Raw genomic sequence first — 22,758 nt, forward strand, 5'->3', positions numbered from 1 at the left:
TAGGGTATATTCCCAGTAGTGGAATTGCTGGGTCAAATGGTATCTTTATTTGCAACTTTTTGAGAAAGCGCCACAATGCTTTCCACAGTGGTTGTACCATTTTACACTCCCACCAACAGTGAATCAGGTTCCCAGTCTCTCCCCTGTGGAGTCTTTTAAAATCAAACTACATTTTAAGTGAATGCAATTATCCCAGTCATGTAACATATATTAAACAATAGCTGTACAAATGCCAGTGCTGGCAATGGCCTCTGTTGCTGTCGCAACACCTAAGTCCAAAGTAACATCCAAATGGATTTTTCAGTGATAGCCTGTAGAAAAATGTTCGACATTCCTTGTCTCTTTCTGAGTCATTTTCTTTCTTTCTTCTTTTAAAGTTTTGTTTTTGGGCTCCTCTCCCCGGCCCCCTTTCTTTAATAGATCCAACTGCATTTTCTATTCCCTGTAAATGAGCTTCAAAGGGTTTTGACTCTTGTTTGGGCTTTGCTATGTATTTCTTGGTCTTTCTTTTCCCTAAAAATTCAACCCAGATCTAGAAGATCCCAGAAGCTCTTCTGTAAAGACAAGTTCTTTGACAATCTTCTCACTTTAAAACTGACTAACCTTTTTGGCTCTCCTCACTGAACTCACTGCTGCCGAGTCAGAATCTACTCACAGGTGACCTTCCAGTGGGTTTCTGAGAATGTAAATCACCAAGGAGGAGACTGCATCTTTCACCCTCAGATTCTGGTTATGGACTGGCAGAGAGGCCAGTCTTAGGGTTAGCAGGGCAGTGTCCCATGGACTAGACAACTTGAGCTCCCTATCTCAGTTCTCCTAGCATTTTCCAAGTAGGCTGAGGACAGTATAATCATATTTATATACACGTGATCTTTTTATTTTTTCCTCTTTTTTGTCATCTTTATTATTTTTTAAAAAATAAAATTCTTATTTTATATTAGTTTGCTTACAAGGTTCATATACATTGTTTTTCATACGGGATCTTTCTCCATTTCATTTACCCACACCTCCCTCTTACCTATCAAGTTGTGTGACCCTATGGTTAACCACCTGCCCATCCCCAGCCCTCTGCGCCTCCCCTCCTCCCCTTGGATCCTCACACACGTCTTACTAGTTATCTATTTCTACAATGATGGTCTTACAGTTATTTATCCTTATGAGACTGAATTAGTTCACTCAGCATAATGTACTCCAATCTTTGCTAAGTTAGGTAGTAATTTTCAAAATCATTGCTCCTGCCTGCTGTGTAGTATTCCATTGTGTGAATGTATCACAGTTTCTCAATCCATTTGATTATGGCTGGGCATCTGTAATGTTTCCATGATCTTGTGACAGTGAGTAACACTGCTATTATAGTATAATATCTATTTTTCCCCCTTTCTGATAGATTAAGAAAACCACCAAAGGCACTCAAAGTGAGATAATATGTTCCATTAGAAAATCATTTCCACAACTCCAATTTTAGAGATTCCCTAAAGGGCTACAAATGCTGAGTGGTCAAATCTATCTCATCTCACTGCCATCAACTCACAGTTGACCTTCCATCAGATTTTCAAAGACTGTAAATTGCACAGGAAGAAAATGTCCATCATTCTCCCATGGAACTGCAAGAGAGATGCCACCTTTAGGCTAGCAGTACAACCCACTACTCACCAGACTGCCACAGGTTTATGTGGCTTAAGGAAGAATAGAAAATATGTGTGGTAGCATCACTATTACCCTGATGCTGAATGAGTGTTTTTCAAAGATTCCAGCTTCCCTTTCACATTTCTAAAAAAAAAATCCATAGCAGACTACTCCCAATACCAAGAAAAACAACCTTTCTTCAAATACTTCCAAGAAAGAGAGACAGTAATGCTTATGATAACAAGTTTATGGTAACTAGAAATTAACTTGCCTTTAAGTGAACACAGCACTTTATGGTAACAAAGCACTTATGTATTATCTTATTTACAACAGGCCCAGGAGAACAAATAAAACAAATACTATTTCCATTTTAAAGATGAGAAAACTGAAATATGAAGTTCAAAAAACTTTCCTGAAATTTTAGATCCTTATTGCCGTCGTGTGCCACTGAGTTGGAAATGACTCATGGTTGACCCTCCAACAGGTCCTCGGAGGCTCTCAGTCACACACGAGGCTGCCCACCTCTCTCCCCCAGAGCAGCTGGTTAAGCTGAATCATCTGCGTTTGGGCTGGCAGCACAACTCACCACCGCCAAGCCACCAGAAATCTCTTCTAGATCCTGTAAGTAATGAATTTAGGGTCAGAATACATGTCATTCAATTCTCACAGAGAAGAAAAAGAATCACTGACTAGTTTATGAGTTGCCTTTCAAAAGTAAGTTAAATGTGAAAATAAAACTGGCAACAACAGAATCCAAAGTATATTTCATTAAAGGAACTGGATGACATATTTCCTGCAAGAACACATTTACAGCACAAAATGTTGTAGAAAGAACGGAACTCCAGAGACCTGACTTCAAGTCCCAGAAAAATCACGTACCAGGCACGTGAACTTGAAGGAGACATTTAACCTCTTCCTTTCCTCTGTGGCCTGTGTAAAACTGACTTTCCTCTCAGAGTTACAATAATCAAATGAGAACAGACTTCTGTACATTATTAAACTTTGTACATATGCTATCTATAATCATATTGCTATAAACAGAACTCTTCATGCCCTAAACAGACTTGTTCTATGTTCAGCAAATGGCATCCAGTTGTTTCGGACAAAAACCCTAATCTCCTCTATACTGTCTACCCCTCCTATCAAATTAAACAATGTCAGGATAAAGTGTCAGCTCCTTGGCTTAATAAGCCTTTCATGATTCGGCCTCATCTCTTGACATTGCTATTTAACTATCTCAAGCCTCGACTCGACAGCACCTAACAACAACATCTCAACCTGTCATAATGTAACCATTTCACATGTCCTAACACTTCTGAAATTTCTACCTCGATGCTCAAGCTATACAGTTCTTCCTGGAACACCCTTGCTGGGCATTCTCATCTGGCCAATTCCTACGTGCCCTTCAAGGCTCAGCTAAAATCATCTTGAAAGTGTTTCTCAAATCCTCCAGTTTCAGGTGAACAGTGTTTCTGAACATTCCCGGACCCTACACACACATCTAAAGCAGTCTTCAACAAGCTCTACTAAGTGTTCATTCCATCTCTACCTCGAGACCAACAGTCCCCAACTGAACTTCCTGCAATGACATAAGCATTCTACATCTGTACTGCTGAATAGGGTAGCCACTAGCCATGTGAGATTACTGAGCACTCAAAATGTGATTAGTGCTACTCAAGCACTGGATTTAAATTCTATTTTCTTTTAGTGATGTTTAATTTAAACAGACTAATGTGACTACTGGCTATGGTACTGGACAGCCTGGCTCTAGACAGATCGCCATTTCTTTGAGGACAATGACCATGGTTACTGGTCTGTATGTCCCTAGTATCTACCACACGTCTTGGCACAGAGCATGAGGGAGTGCTTGTTTAAAGAATAAGTGAATGTGTAAATATCTAAACATTTCCTATGTATTGTTGGGAAGTGATTCCATTTAACTACTCCAAGTATTCTATTTTATTCTATCAAATATGGCCAAACTTAGTCACATCTTGTAAAGTACACCTCATTAACTATGGGGGTGGGGGTGGGAGGGGAAGCGCCTTGGCAAAGCAGTCATTTCTACTTAGGGCATATCAGCTTCACAATCACTCTTAAATGACTTCCAGATGACTTCTGGACAAACGTTTACGCTGTTTATGAAATATTCCAATACTCAAAGCAGCATCATTTTGGAATGTCAAAATCAACTACAACATTTTAGAAAGGAAAAACTATGGCTTTTTACCATGCTTATATAAACTGTGGGAGTGAGAGATTCCTTTGACTGTCTGAAGAAGTCCTAGAATATTAAAGATTATTTTGAACTATTCTTTAAAATTAACCATCAGCTCTCCTGAGTTAATTTCTGAACTGCCATACAGCATTGGAAGGTGAACTGACTTGATTGGATAGGCTTCATTACTGAGTTAGCAGAGTAAAAAGAGAACATGACCTAGCTACAAAGAACTAGCAGTCAAGTTTAATTTGGTTCCAATTAAAAGTCTAAGTAGACAGAATTCATGAAGTTGACATATACTTGGTCATTTGAGATTTCAAGAAATCCAAGATGTGAACTTTACAAAGCAGAGATTAACTAGGTTTGACTCCATCCAGATCCCTCTATAAAATCCTCCAGGTATAGCTGGCAATCAAATGTATCAACAAAGGTGGTTTGTATACAACAGCCTTCCTCGAGAACAAGGCCAGTTGCTCCATTTCCTACTTGGTGTCCTCATCAGCTATAATATAATGACTGAACAATCACTTTTTAATGTCCTTTCATCACATAATTACTTCTGTAAAGAGAGAATAATCCTTTAGCCTATTTCTAAGGGAAATGAAGAAAAAAAAAAAACAGGCAAAGAATTTTAAAAGCTTGATGGGAAATGGAAGCAGGAGGGTATATAGCTCATTCATTTAACATTTTAGTTAGAAATGAACCAAAAGAATTCTTAATGTAGGAAAAGTTAAGTAAAAAGAAAATACAGCATACAGTTTCTTTAAAAAAAAAAAATCACATACGGTATATACCAAATACCTAAGAGTTAAGACAATGATTAAGGGTGATAAAAGAAGGATGGATGTATTTGAGTTGTGATGTTGGAGAAAATGACTGAATATCTCATGGGCTGCCAATAGGACAAGTAAATCTGTCTTGGAGGAAGGGCAACCTTGGAGGCAAAGGACGTGAAACTTCATCTCACATACTTTGTGAGTATGTTGTTAGAAGGGGCCAGTCCCTGCAAAAGGACATGATAAAGGCATGCAGGTCAAATTCACCAGCTGCTTCATGCTTAACTGCTCTATAAACTCAATGAGAAGCTATGAGTCAGATCCAACTCAAGGATACGTAACAACAACTGGGGAAAGTAGAAGGTCAGAGAAAGAGAGGAAGACCCGCAACAAGATGGACTGACACAATGACTCGGGCATTGGGCTCAAGCATATTAGAGATGGTGAGAAGGGCGCAGCATAGGGCAAGGTTCAGATGCGCTGATCACAAGGTCACTATGAGTCAATTCAATGGCACCTAACAACAACAACAACAACAACAACATATATTCTAAGCATTCTTTTCTCTTATACATTTTTTAAAAATAATACTATTACCAAATATTAGCTAATGGTTGCAGCAATAATATGATGAAACAGAGCTCTGGTGGAGTAGTACATAGAGAGCGATGTGGCTAAACCAAAGGTGGCATCTCTCTGTATCACATCCACCACTTGAAGAAGAAAGATAGGCTCTTTCATCCTGTTCTGATTTACAGCCTAGAAAACACACTGGAGGGTCGGTCAGCTGTGAATCTGCTCTGACTCAGTAGGGAGGGAGGGAGGGGAGGAGAGGGAAAAGAGGGGCAGAGGGGGAAGGAGGAGAGAGAAGTAATTACATAAAGCTCACTCTTGTTTCAGTCACTGTCCACAGACACAAAGATACATTTAACAAGCATTGATTCTTTCTGCCCTCACCAAAACACTGTGAGGGAGGGATTATTGCTATCTCCGCTCTCTAAATGAAAATAAGCAGAGAGAAGTAACTTGACCCAGTTCACAGGCTTCCAAGTGGCAAATATCATAATCTCTCTTCAATTTTTGCTGGGAGCGCATTCAGTTTAACTAAGTAGTGTGGGAATTAAAATGTTCTCCTTAATTTCATTAAATCCTTAACGGCTATTTTAATATTCTAGTAGAAGCAGGTAGTACAATCAGTATTTCTTATATTTAATTCTAATTCTCCACGTCAGTAGGGACTGAGCTGGCATGGGCACATTCTCAGGACTTGGATCTAATACTCAGCAGCTGGGCTCTCGGACAAACTGTAACATGAATTTAACTCTTTTAAGGTTATGTCTCTTTAATGTTCTTAGTACCAAACTGTCACCTTCTTACCTCTACATATTACATAATCTCTCTGTTCAATCTTGGGAAAAAATCTATACTTAAAAAAGGGAAAGGCAATTTAGAGTAAGTGCATGATCAGACACTGAGGGCACTGTAATTAATGTTATTTTTTAAAATGTGCCTGAATGATTAAAAACAAAAATGCTTTATAAACTTTCACTCAAATGATAATAAAAGACTTTATTAAAGAAAAAATAATCCTGTGTTTTGTTTGATTCAAGCCTGATTTGTTTTTCACCTGGATTTAAATATAATAAAGCTAATATTTCCCAGTTCCCAACTGAGATATTTGCCAATTCTTTTAAAACTTACAAGTGCCTATTTCCATTATGGCTTTCAAAAAAGTACAGAGGATAAAACAGATTGGGATTTAAAAATTTGGAAGACTTTTACACAAACCGTTAATCTACTCAAACTAATGAGTTTCCCAAAACAATCCAGCAAAGAGGTTCATTTCAAACATTGAAATTCCCTACAACCTCTTTGCCTCTGACTGCCTTTTGCCATCGCACCGTCTAAAAAATGGAAAATGTAAGACACAAATGACCAATCTTAAAGAGGAGTGTTTTTAGAGACTCAACCATGTTCCATACATCCATTCTATCCCCAGAGGTCATCTATAAATGTCCAAGGTCAACCTCAAACCACACTCAGCTTTCTGCTAACAGTTGGTGGTGTCCACTTCACCCTGACCCTGAAACACCTTGTATTTTTCGGAATGGTTGTGTTACCCATGCAGCAATTTCTTTGGCAACAATGGTAATTACACAGGAGCCTTGTTATCTCAGGAAAACACTGTAATTAACTTGTGTCACTGCAGGAGTCATGGTTAAAATAATTGCAGCAAAAAGTCCTATGAAAGTAGCATTTTCTAGATCTGGCCCTCAAAAATAGCTTCAGCAATTACACTGTTTAAAAAAAAAAAATCAAGACACATCCCCCCACAAAGAAAACTCAATTTGTTCTCCACAAAACACCCTTCTGAGTGTCCCCAAATGGCAGACATCTGACTTTTTCTGTTGTAGGAGCTTCCAAAGAGAATTTAAAAAAATAAAATTTTTTAAAAAGAAAAAAATAATAAAATTTCTTAGAGTAATACTTACAGTTCTTCTAGAAAAGGAAAATTCTTAAATGCATCTTCTGGCAACTGAGTAATATTATTCATACTGATGTCCCTAGAAAACATAAAGTAAAAAAGATAATTAAGTAACACTGGATTTAAAACACTGAGGGAGCGCTGGTGGCCTAGTGGCAAGAAGCTGCTGCACTGCAACCCCAGAGGTACACGGTTCAAATCCACTAGATGTTCTGCTGGAGAAGGAGGGATAATCTCCTTCTATACCAGTCAGATCTGATTTTGACTGTACACACACGCACACACACAAAACAACAACACTGAATTCAATTAAAAAGGAATTGAGTGCTAAAAAATTGTAAACAAAGGGCGTATAGAAGCCATACATAAGAATAATCATAATTTGACTTCAGAACACAATGATGAGGAAATTTTTTTAAAAGTTACATTTCCCAACCCAAAGGCAAGTGTTTCAAGTCCACAAACTATCCTCATGTGATTTACAAACTCTGAAAACACTTTGGAGGATCAGCTATGAGTTGGTTCCCTCTCAATGGTACATAAAAACAACAACTGCATGTACAGGTGGCACAGTACATAATGCCCTAAGTTGCTAACCAAATATTAGTAATTCCAACCCACGAGGAAATTCATGGGAGAAATTCATGAGTAGTAAAGATTGACGGCCTTGGAAACTTGATTGAGGGTCACTATGCATCAGATCTAGATCAATGGCAGTGAGTGTGAAACATTAGAAGTCGCCTATTGTGCTGCAATCCCAAGGCATGTGGTTCAAGGCCACCAGCTGCTCCACAGGAGAAGGATGGGCTATTTTACTGCTTGTGAAAACCCACCAGAGGGTGAGCTATGGGTCAGTTCTTACTTGACAGTGCATAACAACAACTACAACTGAATTTAAGTGGGGGGATGAGTTCTATTGTGTTTTAATTTCATTAGACTAAAATATATTTATCTTGGGGGAGGGGAGGGTGAAGAAAATGTGCAATAATGAATAAAAAGAATACTTAAAAAAAACAATTTTAAAAAAAGTTACATTTTCCCTCATCATTAACATTTTGGATGGTCTGGTGTGTGTGGTTTTTTAAAAGTTAAATCTTTTATTACCAATTATATTCTATAATTGAAAGACAATTAACATGGTTCTTATTTACTCAGATACTGGATTTCCCCCCATGTAAGTGTAACTGGAGATACCATTCCAAACTGCTGCTTACGTCAGTGTAGCATGCTCCAGAACAGAACGCAACACGTGCTGCTTGACAACAATCAATACATGAAGACCTAGGACTTGATTAAATGGATTTTCAGGTAAATGTGGCTTCTGCCAAGTTCACTGTCAAAAATTGTGAAAGTTTATCCTACTGAGTTATATTTCCAGAGTCAAACTTCTAAAAGTCCTCCAGGTAATAGCTCTCAGTGGATTTCATTTTTAGCCCATGAACAGATGCAAGCTAGAGACAAGTGCATACATGACAGGTATGCAGTCCAACTCCTGCTTCCCCTTCCACAGTCAGCAGAAAGGAGAGAACTCCCTCGACGGTGTAACTCAACAATTTACTAGTCCAAACAGCTACAAACCACTCGATTAACCATTTCCCTCTTTCCTAGTAGCAGCCTTATGAACTGCCTTTCTCCTTCCAAAATCCACTTAATCTCATCACCACGAAAAACAAGCTAACGCAGCCTTGCAAAAGCCCCAGCATGCGCGTGGGTAGCTACCTCATTCAGATTCCTCGGCCACTCCTCTGGTGTTGAATTCTGTATTTTCCTTTTTTTCTCTTTTCTCTTGGACTCACCATGAAAACTGACATGTAGGACATTTCTATTACTAGATTAGACATACAGATAAAAGGAAGTAGAGAAGAAACCAAGTACAACAAAGTTAGCTTAGCAATGAAGCTGCGTCATTTTCATCATTTCAGTTCAGTGAAATGCTGTTTTGAAGGAAAACATCAAGGCAGGCAAGTCCTTTCTGTCTGTCCTTCCATTAAGTTGTAGGAATGGAGTTTGCACTCCGTCTTATTAGATCTCCAGTCTGTAGGAAACTGTATATTAATACTATGGCTCAAGTCTCATTGAACAAATGGGGGAAATGAGCTTTAGGAAGGTAAACTACTCTCTCGCAGATCAGTTAACAATAAGTAGTGTAATAGCTTTACAAAGTCCAGAACCTATGATTTTAATTCTCAGCCCTCTCAAACGTCTTTTGGATCCTGCGACTTCTACCCAATTGTGCTGGTGGTTGTTATGTGTCTTTCATTCTCAGAGCTGACTCTCCAGGGGGGTTAAGTCACAGGAGAGACTGTCCATCTTTGTCCTGAAGAGCAGCAGCTGGTGGATTAGAACTGCCCGCCTTTGGGTTGGCAGCACAGCTCCTTATCATTGGGACTCATAGGATACAAAACAAACCTTCAACTAGTATCACAGTTAAAACGCATGAGGGAATCCCACTTCAAGACCTTGGCATTTGTGAAACTCAGCAAGAATTCTATTTATAGCTTTAGCAACTGAGCAACTAAAGTTCACAATTTCTTAGAGGATAAAAGTTTTCTTGAGACAAAACCCTAATGGGATTAGATTTACATACACTCTACAATTTTATATCACTGAAAACACAAGTGCTATAAAAGACAGCTTTTCAGGAAGAATAAAACTGATATACCTTTTCAGAAATTATTAAGTGTTTATTTCAATGTTTCTTCCGAGGGCTCTGGTGACTGGTGGGTAAGGAGTTGTGCTGCCAAGTCCAAAGGTTTGAATCCACCAGCTGCTCAGTGTGAGATAGATGAGCAACGTCCCCCTGTGTAATTTATAGCATATGAAAACTCGCTGGAGTGTCAATGAGCCAGCGCGGACACGATGACACACAACAACATTAACTTTTGCCAGATACCATTTTGGAGGCAGGAGAAACCCTTTGGTTTTCATAGGTACATTAGCAGGATACTGCAGAAGCAGCACCAAACTAGAGGTTAGAAACAGCAGATTCCTCTCCAGACAGTGCTATGTAATCCTGGGCCTCAGTCTGTTCCTCTACAAACTGAAGCAGCTGAACTAACGGGCTGGCTCTCTGTCCATGTCTACGTCTCAGTTCAACGGTCTAGACTTCCATGAGTGATCTTTTTCTGTATTTTTTGTGAAGTAACCCATACTTCCTGATGAAGATACGTGGGGCTCATTTTATGGAAGAGACAAATTTTTTAAGAGATTGCCACGTTGCAAAATCTAAAGACTATGTACGCTCTTGCCATTAATAAAAACTACTGAGTCACTCTCAATGAAAAACATTTGCCTTTACCAGTAAATTCTCAGTATTACCAAATGCTTAATTAAATTGAAAGGCAAGATATTTATCTGATATGAGTAAATGGGGATTATAGAAAACATTGCTTAATTTCAATTCATTTTTATCTTTAAAAGAAAAAAGAAAGGACAGCCATATTTATTGCTCTATAAAATGAGACATTCCATATGATTTCCTCTAAGTGAGGCATATTTGAATCCAGGTGTCCCAGTGGGTAGGGAGTTGCTCTGTTAACCCAAAGGCGGTACCTCTCTGAAGGTTCAAATCCTTCAATGGGTCCCTGATATACAGATGGAAAACCCCTTGTACACTTTAAAGCCCTCTGAAAACCCACTAGAGAGTCAGCTACATGTTGGGTTTCCATTACAGAACAATGAGTAGTAGGAGGAGTATCACAGTAGCTGGGAAACGGATTAATTACCTCATCAGAAAAAAGATCTAGAGAGAACTGATTAACCAGAAAAAACAAAAACAACCAGACCCGCACATAATTAGAATTTACACCACACTATCCTCTGCTTTCCAATTCTTAGGCATAGATACACATATATAATTCTCCCATTTTTTTTTTTTGCCCCCCTCAGAGTTAACAAGCCATAACAGGTAGTTTTGCTGTAAGCTGTAAATGTAATTAGTGAAACTCTGTATTTACAAACCAATATCTGTCAAATACATGGAATGGTTTTGTCTCAAAGTTTCATTTTCAGGAGCAACACTTGTCTCAGAATTGTCCCCGAATTATTCTGAATTTCCCAAATTTGGAGAGGCTGTCTCATTATAGGTGTTTTCCTTCATATATTGCAAGTTTCATATATAAAACATGCAAGAATAAAGGTAAAAGAAAAAGGAAGGGAGGGTGGAGGGGAATAAGGGAGGCTACAAGATGTTATCTCCAGAGAAGTGCTGGAAACATGTGGTTACAGAGTATAAGGTGGGTGGGTATTCATTTAAAATAATGAGGGCTAATGGTGATAAACAACCTACAGACAGTCTCAAGAGTAGATTCCAGACTTGACATCACCAACATCAGTAAGAGAACTGAGGATGCACAGACTTCAAAATTTAAACTTTCAAAAGGATGCTGGGAAGAACTGTAACAATTTACAAATGGAAGCCCTATGACGATTATAAATATATTAAGCACAAAGCCATGGAAATCATCAAAAGACACAGGATACTTGTTCTGAAAACTTGAGCTAGAAGATGGAGCTTCAGGTGGACCTCACATGAATAACATACTCTCAGTAGCATTTGTAATTACACCTACTAATTCACCATTCAGAATTCCCAAGAATGAAGAAATAGAGGAAACAGCAATCATAGAAGGCCAAAGCACCACCAACTTACAATCACACCTGATGGGCAATGCCAGGAAAACTGACTCTGAACTGACCTGCTGTAGCTCAACCTGATGTACAAACTCTAGAGAAGGGAGATTTAACGATGGATTTACGACCGATGAGGTCTCATGGTGGAGTGCTGCACTGTTAACCAAACGACTCGCCATTTCCGACAGTTTGAATCCATCAACGTTCAGAGAGAATGGGCACTGGAAATGCGACGGAGGGTCCCTGAGTCAGAACTGACTCAGTGGCCCTGAGACTGTCACTTCATCTCATATACTGGCATACTGTCTGGAGGGGCTAGTCCTTAGAAAAAGACATCATGCTGGGAAAGGTGGAAGGTTAGAGGAAGACAACAAGGTGGACTGACTGGCATGACGGATCCAACAATGGGCTCGTGCCTATCAGTGATGCTGAGGGTGGTACATACAGATTTACGGTTCACGGGGTCTCCGCACGCGGGAGAGGACTGGACAGCACCTAACAACAACTGTGTGACCTTGGACAAACTGGTTCTTGACTTCATATGATCAGCCTTCCAAGATACTAAGAAGATCAGAAAGTAACAGAAGCTCAACAAGAAATGGTTATTATCATTTTACTGGTCTTGCTGCGCCTGAATCTAGTGGACAGAAACTTCAGTAATAGCTGGCCATCATCACATTCTGCCTTCTGATGGCCTCCTCAGAAAGAAATCACTCTTACACAAGAAAAATACTAAACTGTGTAAAAGACCTAGAACCTAGAATCGTTCACAGGGCCAGAAACCAGATTCTAAGTTGCAGCAATACAAAAGAGCTCTTTAAAATGAAATACTTCAATTTATTTTTTTCTTTTTAAAAAAATTGCTAATACTTAGTTAAGCCATTTAAAAAAAAAGATTCTTGTATGAAAGTTTTTGAAAGACAAGGCAAAACAAGATGCATTCTCAAAATGATTAGTGTGTCTCAGCAGTGTAGTGATTAAAAAGCAAGGGAGAAAATCTAGATGTTTTCCTTTTTTAATTAAAAAAATAATCAGAATGTATGCCTTCTCTACATATCTGTGTTCCTTAGGTCTCTCAAGGCACACCAACTGGAGCAGGGCACATTACACCCACATGATGTGGCAATCCAATCTGACCACAGTGCTGGGAAATACAAAAAGCATATGAAGACACTAGAAAAATGAAGCTGAACACTCAGCAGCAGTCACTGATTTCAAAATGAAAATTTAAAGGGCACAACTGTTTAATTGAAACTGCTAAAACTCCCCAGTGGTTAAACTCTCATCTTTTTCTCTCCCCATAAAATTCACTAATGCTCAAGTATCTGCAGAATAAAGAAGAACATCATGTTTCGACAAGAGACCTTTTAAAATCCCTGTAAAATGCTCTCGAAGCAAGCTTAACCTGTTTGCTGATGACCAAATGTGTACCACCATGGACTCTGCCACTCTGTCCTCACAGACTCTGGGCCTTCTGCCATAGTTTTATTTAATTTTAAACATACTGTGACTGACCCAATGTTATCTAAATTTAAATAAGCCCTCCTATTTGTAGTAGATAAGAGTGTCCTGATGCTGCCATGTTATGACTGTCTTAAATACTACATGGTAGTTTAAAAAGTCATTTAGTGACAAATAAGCTCTAAAGAATATGGAGACCATAAGTGTTAGAATGTCTGTGAACTCACAAACACATGATAATGAAGAACTAATGATTGCAAAAATTAAAAGTTATCTACAGTATTCTTGGTAAATAGAAAAAAAATAGGCTAAGTTGAGAAATTGCTTTAGGTAAAAAAACTTTGTAAAGAAATACTTATAACATTCAAGTCTTAAAAAGTTTATTTTCTCTCTCTTTTCTTTAACTCTTTAACCCTCTCCTTTTTCTTTTTTACTTGTGTTTGTATGTGTGTATGATTTTCAAGAAAGTTAACAGAGCAGAGCAAACTGATTTTTCATTCAATAATTCATCTATACTTTCTTTAATGACACTGACTGTCATTTTTACAATGCAACAGTATACTTTCCACTCCTTCCTTATGTTACCCATTTCCATTCAATTTCCTCTGTCATCTCCTTCCAAATGCTAGGCCAGTGTTTCTCCTTTGATCTCACAGGGTTACTTGGTCTGAGCTGTCCATTCTGAGTGGTCTTGTTCACCATGTGAGTCTCTATAACTTGGCTGGTAGTTGAGGCCACAGGGGTGAGACAGTGACCTTGCTGCCAGGACTGAAGCATGACTAGTAGCCACAGTCCCACCTTCTTATAATAACAAATATAACCTATGTTAGGATACAACTACCCACAGCACCAATTCTGAGCTAATCACTGCCGTATTTTATCAGTAGCCTTCCATATTCTTTTTCTAGAAATAATGAGTAGCCTTGTGGATAGGGAGTTGCACTGTCAACCCAATGGCACATGGTTTGGACCCATGGGACAGAGATGAGAAATTTTCCCCCATGCAATTTACAGCCTCTGAAAACCTGCTGGAGGATCACCTATTAGTTACCTCCAACCTGATGGCAATGAGTTTATGGTCTGGTATTTGTTAATAAGCATTTCCATAAATATGAATTTATATAATTCTGAATATATTAATCTCCTGACACTCAAGATTCTTCATTTACAAGTTGAAAAAATTATCTGAAAATATCTTTCCATTCAATTATAAATGTTAAGGTTTAATACATCTCAATGTCATTTTTGGCAGATCATATATATCATTGCATGACAACATGCTCAAAGGACTATGAGGTGCAATCTAAGGATTTTCTTTTACGAGAGAAAGGGATAGAACCTGTCATTTATTTAACAAATGTTGACCAAGTATCCATTTTCTACATACGTACAAGACTCTAGGATAAGGAAGTATTAATTTCAAAAGGTCGCATATATAGTTCTTTTTTTCTCCACTAAAATCTACAAATTGGAAAATCCACATTCAAGAAACACAGTGAACACTAAATAGACTAGACTCCCCCCCCCAAAAAAAAACCCCATCAAGACATATCATAGTCTAATTCTCCAAATTAAGAGATAAGGACAGAATACTAAAAGCAGCATGAGAAAAACAAAGAGTCACCTACAAAAACATAACAATTGGATTAAGTTCTGATTTCTCAGTAGAAACCATGGAGGCAAGAAGACAATGGGATGTCATATACAGAAAATCAAAAGAAAACAACTGCCAGCAAAGCTCACCAACAAATAAGAAAAAATTAGCTCCTTTGCAGAAAAGAAGGAACTTTAGGAATTTGTAAAAACAAGACCAAAACTGCAAGAATTTTAAGTGAGGTCCTTCACACGGAGATGCCAAAAAACTGGATCAACCATAGTAACCAGAAACAACAGAAAAAGAAACACAGCAAAATGGCAGCAGTAAAACCTTGCCTGACAATAATCACATTTAATATGAATAGACTAAATGAGTCAATTAAGAGAAAAAGAGTACAATAGATTAAAAAACAAAAAACCAACAAAGCTCATCAAAATGCTGCCTACAAGTGACACATTTAAGAAATGGAAAGCCAGAGCACCAAGCAGCACACAGCCTCCTGGCAAAATAAATGGCTCTTCATATGTTTTCTGCCAATTTCCTAATCAGATTTTTTTAATGTTACATTTTGAGAGCTCTTTAAATATCATATATTGTATTCCTTTGTTGGGTATGAAATTTGCAAATATATTCTCTCAGTCATTCATCTTTATGACAAAGTTTTTCATGAAGCAGGTTTTTTATTACTGATAAAGTTCATTTTATAAAAAAAAAGAAAAGAAATGGAGAGAAAGACTCAAAAATCAAAGGCTGGGAAAAAATATATCAAGCAAATGGCAACTACAAAAAAGCAGGAGTGGTAACAGTATCTCTGATAAAACAGACTTCAGAATGAAAACCACCATAAACTATAAGGAAGGGCACTGTATTCTGATTAAATGCACAAGAGATCAAGACGACAAAACCTTAGTCAACACTTATACACCAAATGTTGTTGTTTCTGTCAAGTCAAATACGACTTACAGAGATCTATTAACAAAAGATCTGAACCTTGTTTTATCCTTCACCATTCTCACACTTCTTGACCCAAGAGAGCCCACTGGAGCAGTAACCATGTCAATCAACGTAGGAGAGAGTCTTCTCTTTCACTGACACTCCACACTTCCCAGCATCATATCCTTCTCCAAGAAATAGCCCCTCCTTCCAGCATGCCCAAAGTATATGAGGCAAAGCCTCATCATTCTTGCCTCCAAAGTACGCTTCAGCTGCACCCTCTCCAAAACATATCTGTTCGTTCTCTTGGTCATCTACGGGATGTTCCATGCTCTTCTCCAACACCACAGCTCAAAAGCGTCAATTATTCACTTTCATCCTTAAATTTACTGCCCAGTTCTCAGATGCATAGTAAGTAAATGAAAAGACCATTACCTGAATCAGATGCACATTAGTCCTCAAACTGACATCATTACCCCTCATTAATTTGGAGAGGTCCTTAACTGCAGATTTTCCCGGTGCAATGTGTCTCCTTATTTCCTAACTGCTGGTACCAAAGGTGTTAAGTGTGGATCCAAGCAAGATGAAACTGTTGACAGTTTCAATCTTCTTTCCATCCATCATGATGCTGCTTATTGGTCCAGTGGCTAAGAACTTTTGTTTTCTTGACATTGAGATGCAACCCATACTGAAGGCTGCTTTCCCTGATCTTCAACAAATGCTTCAAGTCTTCCTCATGTTCAGCAAGTAAGGTTGTGTCATCTGCATAAAGCAGGCTATTGATGAGTCTCCCTCCACTCCTGATGTCATATATCTTTTCAGAGTCCAGCTTCTCATATAATTTGTTCAGCATACAGATTAGAATAAGTATGGAGATAATACAACCCTGATGCACTCCCTTCTCAATTCTTCAATTTTAAACCATGCAGTGTTCCCCTACTTGTATTTATAATTTATTGATTATGCAAAGACAATTGATTGTTGGATCCTAACAAATAATGGCTGACATTGAGAAGAATGGGAATTCCAGAGCATTTAATTATGCTCATGTGGAACCTGGACCTAGACCAGGAGGCTACTGTGTGAACAAAACTGGGAGACACTGCATGGTTTAAATTTAGAAGGGAGTGCATCAGGGTTGTGCTCTCTCTCCATATCTATTCAATCTGTATGCTCAGCACTAAATGATAGATCTGCAAAATACATAAAACAATAGTTAACAGAACTGAAGAAAGACATTGACACCACCATAATAGTGGTAGGAGACTTTAACACACCACTATCACCAAAGGATAGGTAAACTCAAAAGAAAATTACCAAAGATGCATAAGATTTAAACTATACAATTAGCTAACTAGACTCTGAGGCTGTATTCACAGTACTATACTAAATTAAAACTCAGTTCACTTTCTTCTCAAGTGCACATGATACATTCTCCAAAATTGATCATATATTAGGACACAAAGCAAGCCCAACAAATTAAAAAAACACTGATATAGTACAAAGTATCTTCTCAGACCACAATGCCATAAAACTACAAATTAACCACAGGAGGGTATAGCTTATAAAATCACCCATGTATAGGCTAAATAACTCTCTGCTAGAACGCTAGTGGGTTATAAAAGAAATAATGAATGAAATTTTAAAAAGTTCCTTGAAACACATGAAAATGAAAACACAACAGCAAAACCTCTGGAATGTAGCTCAGACGGCAATTCATAGCAATAGGCACATACATAAAAAAGGAAGAAGAAAAATCAATGATGTAACTCAACACCTTCATCTAATAGAAAAAGAACAATCTAATACTACAGCTTCTAGAAGAAAAGAAATTACAAGGACAAGAGCTGAAATCTATGAGATAGAAAACAGAAAAACAATTGAAACCCTCAATTAGACCAGGAGCTGGTTTTTCAAAAGGGTCAATACAATTGACAAACCACTGGCAAACTTAACAAGAGGAGGAAGAGGGGGGGAAAAAAAAGAGACAAAGGTAACATAATTAAGAAGTGATAGAAGTGACATCACAACACAACAAGAAGAAAATAGATGATAATGTAATAGTATGAAAAGCTATACTCTGATATATTTGAAAACCTAGAGGAAATGGACAAATTTCTCTAAATGCATGCCCTCTCCAGGCTGACAAGAACAGATACAGAACACTTGAATAAAACCATCACAAAGGAAGAAATTGAACAGCTCATAAAAAAACTTCCCCATAAGAAAAGTACTCGACCAGTTGTTTTCACAGATGAATTCAACCAAACATTCAGAGATCTATCACCAATTCTACTTAAAATATTTTAAAAATAGAAAAAGAAGAACACTACCAGAGTTATTCTGTGAAGTAAAATCCTAATGCCAAAACCAGGCAAAGATAATACCAAGAAAGAAAACTAAAAACCAGTATCTCTCATGAATATAAATGCAAAACTCCTTAAAATCCTAGCCAACAGAATCCAAAAGCACATGTTGTAGTTGTTGCTGTTATTGTAATGTGCTGTTGAGTTGCTTGTGACTCGTAGTGATCCTATGAACAACAGCCCTGAAACCTTTTCTATCCTGTTCCAAATTTACTGTCTCTGATTACTGTCTACCCTCATTACCCTAGTCACTGCATCAATCTATCTCATTAATGGTCTTCCTCTCTGTCTCTCCACCATTCTAAACATGATGTACATCTCCAAGGACTATCTCTCCTTGCAAAATGCCCAAAGTATGTCTGGCGAAGTCTCAGAATCCCAGAATGCCTCCAAGGAGCAGCCTAGATTCACCTTCTCTAGGATGAATGTGTTTGTTCTCCTGGTACTCTAAGGTATATTCAACATTCTTCTCTAGCAACACAGTTCAAAGGCATCAATTCTCTTTACATCATCCCTAGTCACTGTCCAGCTCTCTGATGCATAGCGAAAAATTGCAAAGACTATGGCCTCTATCAGATGCACCTTAATCTCCAGACTGATGTCACTGCTCTTCAGTACTCTGGGGAGGTCCCTGACAGCTAACTTTTCCAATGCAATTCATCTCTAGATTTCCTGGCTGCTGGTATCAAAAGAGTGTTGACTGTGAAGCCAAGTAAGCTAAAGCTGTTAACAATCTCAATCACTTCACCATCTATCATAATGCTGCCAATTGGCCCAGTGGTGAGAATCTTTGTTTTCTTGATGTTGAAATTCAAACCATAGTGAAGATTGCAGTCCTTAATCTTCTGCACCAAGCACTTCAGGTTCTTGATGAATATTCCTCCAATCCTGATGCCATATTCCTCCTTGTACAGCCCAACCGCCTGGATGATCTGTTCTGCATACAGATTGAAAAGGGATGGAGACAGAATACATCCCTAGTATACACCCTTCCTGATTTTGAACTATGCAGTGTCTTATTGCTCTGTTCTGATTACTGTTTCCTGGTTCAAGTATAGGTTTCACATAAGCACAATCAAATGTTCTAGGATTCTCATTCTCCTCAGAGTCAGCCACAGTTTGTTGTGATCCACACAAACACCTTTGCATAGTCAATAAAACTCTGGTACTCTCTGCTTTCAGCCAACATCCATTCAACATTAGCTATAATACCCCTAATACCACGGCTTCTTCTAAACCCAGACTATACATCTGGCAGTTCTCTGTTGATGTACTGCTCCAGTCATTTTTGGGTAATTTTCAGCAGAATTTTGCTTGCATATGATATTATTTGATAGTTTCTGTACTCTGTCGGGTCACCTTTCTTTGGAATGGGAGCAAATATAGATCTCTTCCAGTTAGTTGGCCAAATGGTTGTCCTTCAGATGTCATGGCACAACTTAATGAGCACATCCAGGGCACTGTCTATTGAAATATGTCCACTGGTATGCCGTTAATTCCTGGAGACTTGTTTTCTTGCCAATTCTTTCAGAGCAGCTTGAACTTCTTCCTTCATTACCACAGGCTCTTACTCATACGTTGTCTCATGAAATTCTTCTGTGTCAGCCAAATCCTTCTGGTACAGTGACTCTGTATACTCCACTCCTTCCACTTTCTTTTAAAGCTTCTTGGATCATTTCATATTCTGCCTAAAGCATCCATAAGTATTGCATCTTGTGGCTTAAATGTGTTTGTTGTTTTTTTTTCAATTCCTCCAGCTTTAGAAATGCTGAGTAAGTTCGGCCCTTTTGATTTTCTTACTCCAGTTCTTTGAACATTTCATTATAATACTTTGCTTTGTCTTCCCAAGCTGCCCTCTGAAATCTTCAGTTTGACTACCTAATTTAATTTCTTCCCTTTGCTCTGGCTTCAAAAGCACGTAAAATAGATAGATAAATAGATAGATAGACAGATAGATAAACAAACAAACAAATAAATAAATAAATTCATCATGACCGAGTGGGATTCGTAACAGGTATACAAGTATGGTTCAATTTAAGAAAAACAATCAACACAATTCACCATATTAACAAAGCAAATAACAATAATATGATCTTAGCAACTGGTGCAAAAAGAGGCATTTAACAAAACCCAACACCCCTTCGTGATAGACATTCAGCAAAACTGGAATAGAAGGGAATTTCTTCAACATAGTGAGAAGTATATATGCAAAACCAAGAGCCAATACTATTCTCAATGAAGAAAGACTGAAAGCATTTTCCACGCTAAGAGGAACCAGGCAAGGATGCCCACTGTCGCTACTTCTGTTCAATATTGTATTGAAAGCACTTGCTAGGGCAATACGACAAGAGAAAGAAATAAAAGACATCCAGATGGGCAAAGGCATGGTTAAACTATCGGTATATGTAGATGACATGATAGTGTACAAAGAAAATGCCAAGGGCTAAAAAGAAAACAAACAAACAAAAAACCGTTTGGAGCTAGTAGACCAACTTAGTAGAGTGGCAGAATACAGATCAATATCCAAAAATCAAGGGATTCTTCTAAAGTAACAAAAAGAACTCAGAGAAGGAAATCAAGAAGGCAATCACAAATTGAGACACTGGGAATAAAACTAAGTAAAGGGAATAAAAGACCTTTACAAAGAAAACTACAGAACATTTCTGCAAGACACATTAAAAGACCTAAAAAAAAGGGAAAAATATTCTTTGCTCCTGGATAGGAAGATTCAATACAGTAAAAATGACAGTCTTACCATAAGCAATCTACATGTTAATGCAATCTCAATACAGATACCAAATTCATTTTTCAAAGAGACAGGAAAGGATAATGATGGTGATGATGATGATGATAATTATAATAATAATAATAAGCAAAGCACTTCTGAAAAACAAGAATGAAGTAGGAGGGAGGCACAGCACTCCCTGATCTCAAAATCTACTACACAGCTGTAATAACCAAAACAGCATGGTATTGGTACAATGACAGGCACACAGACCAATGGAAGAGAATAGAGAATCCAGAAATTAACAACAACAACAACATCTATGGTTAAATGATATTCAATAAGGAAACAAAACCTATCAAATGGGGAAATGACAATTTCTTCAACAAATGGTGCTGGCAAAACTGGACTACTACTAACTTCAGCAGAAAGCTAAAGCAAGAAGCACATCTCACACCATGCACAAAAAAACTCAAGGTGGAGCAGAGACATAGGGGTAAAGCCCAAAACCATAAAGATCTTAAGAGACAAAATTGGACCAAGTTTAGAAGGCCTAGCTCATGGTATAAAAAGACTAACAAATACAGCAAGAAATGCATAATCGGGAAAGGATAAAATTAATGAATGGGACCTTCTGAAGATTAAATCCCTAGGCCATGGGCTTTGCAATCACTTGCTATGCGTCTGAGAGCTGAATAATGACTAGGGAGGATAGAAGGAGAATTGATGCCTTTGAGCTGTGGTGTTGGAGAAGAGTACTGAATATACCATGGACTTCTAAGAAAATGGACAGATTCATCTTAGAGAGGGTTAAACCAGGCTGCTCCTTGGAAGCAAGGATTCTGAAGCTTCGTCTGATATACTTTGAACATGTTACACAGAGGGACAGGTCCTTGGAGAAAGACGTCATACTTGGGAGGGTGGAGGGACAGTGCAGGAAAGGAAGACTCTCTGTGAGGTGGATTGATTCAGTTACTGGAGTAATGGGGGTAGGTGTGTCAGAGACAGTGAGATTGGTATAGTATAGAGCAGGGTTTAGGGCTGCTGTACACAGGGTCACTATGAGTTGCAGGCAACTCAATGGCACATAACAACAAGAAGCATCATCAAAAACATTTTCCAACAGAGTGAAAAAACCTATTGACTGAGAAAAAACATTTGTCAATACCATTTCAAATAAGAGCCTCATATAAAAAGTTTACAGAATCCTATAGGTCCTCCACAAGAAAAAGACTGATAACACAATTGCAAAATGCTCAAATGACATGCAAAGAATTTTCACAGAGGAAGATATTCAGATGGCCAACAGACACATGAAGAAATACTTAAAATCAATGGCAGGAAGAGAGATGCGAATCATAACCACAATGAGATACCATCTCAAACCAGTAGCAGTGGAAAAGTTTAACAGGATAACAAATAATAAATGTTGGAGAAGATGTGGACAGATAGGAACTCATACTGTTGGTGAAATCATAATATGATACAACCATTTTGGAAGGCAGTTTGGTGTTGAGGGAAACTTAAGAAAAAAGGGATTAATAATGTACACTGCATTGAAACAGATGAGGGAGAGAACTGTTTAAAAGAAATATAGGATTAAAGGAGCTCTGGTGTCCTAGGGGCAAGAAGCTGCATTGCAATACAAAAGGTACATGGTCTGAATCCACCAGATGCTCTGCTGGAGAAGGAGGGGCAATCTCCTGTACCAGTCAGATTCGATTTGATGGTACACACACAAAAAATGATTAAAACATTTTAAAAAAAAAGGAATATAGGATTAGGTATTATTTTCATGACAAGTCATGAGAGCTGCATAGGAAAGTGGACTTGGAGGGGGTCAGGATTGTACAACAATGAAAGATTTTTCTTCTTTTTTCAAAGTGAAAAGCAAACTTTGAGGAGGGGTGAGTAGGGAGGAAAGTGTACAACAAGG

General features: G+C 38.1%; 1 protein-coding gene across 1 annotated transcript in view; it reads right to left on the reverse strand.

Annotated features, from left to right (window-relative positions):
* The window catches only part of LGR4 (leucine-rich repeat containing G protein-coupled receptor 4), a 150,688-nt gene that overhangs the window by 62,505 nt on the left and 65,425 nt on the right, over window positions 1-22,758 (reverse strand). The window contains exon 4 of the mRNA XM_006883773.1: window positions 7,116-7,187. Coding sequence (XP_006883835.1) covers window positions 7,116-7,187 — 72 coding nt within the window. The remainder of the gene's footprint in view (window positions 1-7,115; window positions 7,188-22,758) is intronic.

The sequence above is a fragment of the Elephantulus edwardii genome, unplaced genomic scaffold, assembly GCF_000299155.1.
Source record: "Elephantulus edwardii isolate Elephantulus edwardi_28Jun2011 unplaced genomic scaffold, EleEdw1.0 scaffold00029, whole genome shotgun sequence".
NCBI lineage: Eukaryota > Metazoa > Chordata > Mammalia > Macroscelidea > Macroscelididae > Elephantulus > Elephantulus edwardii.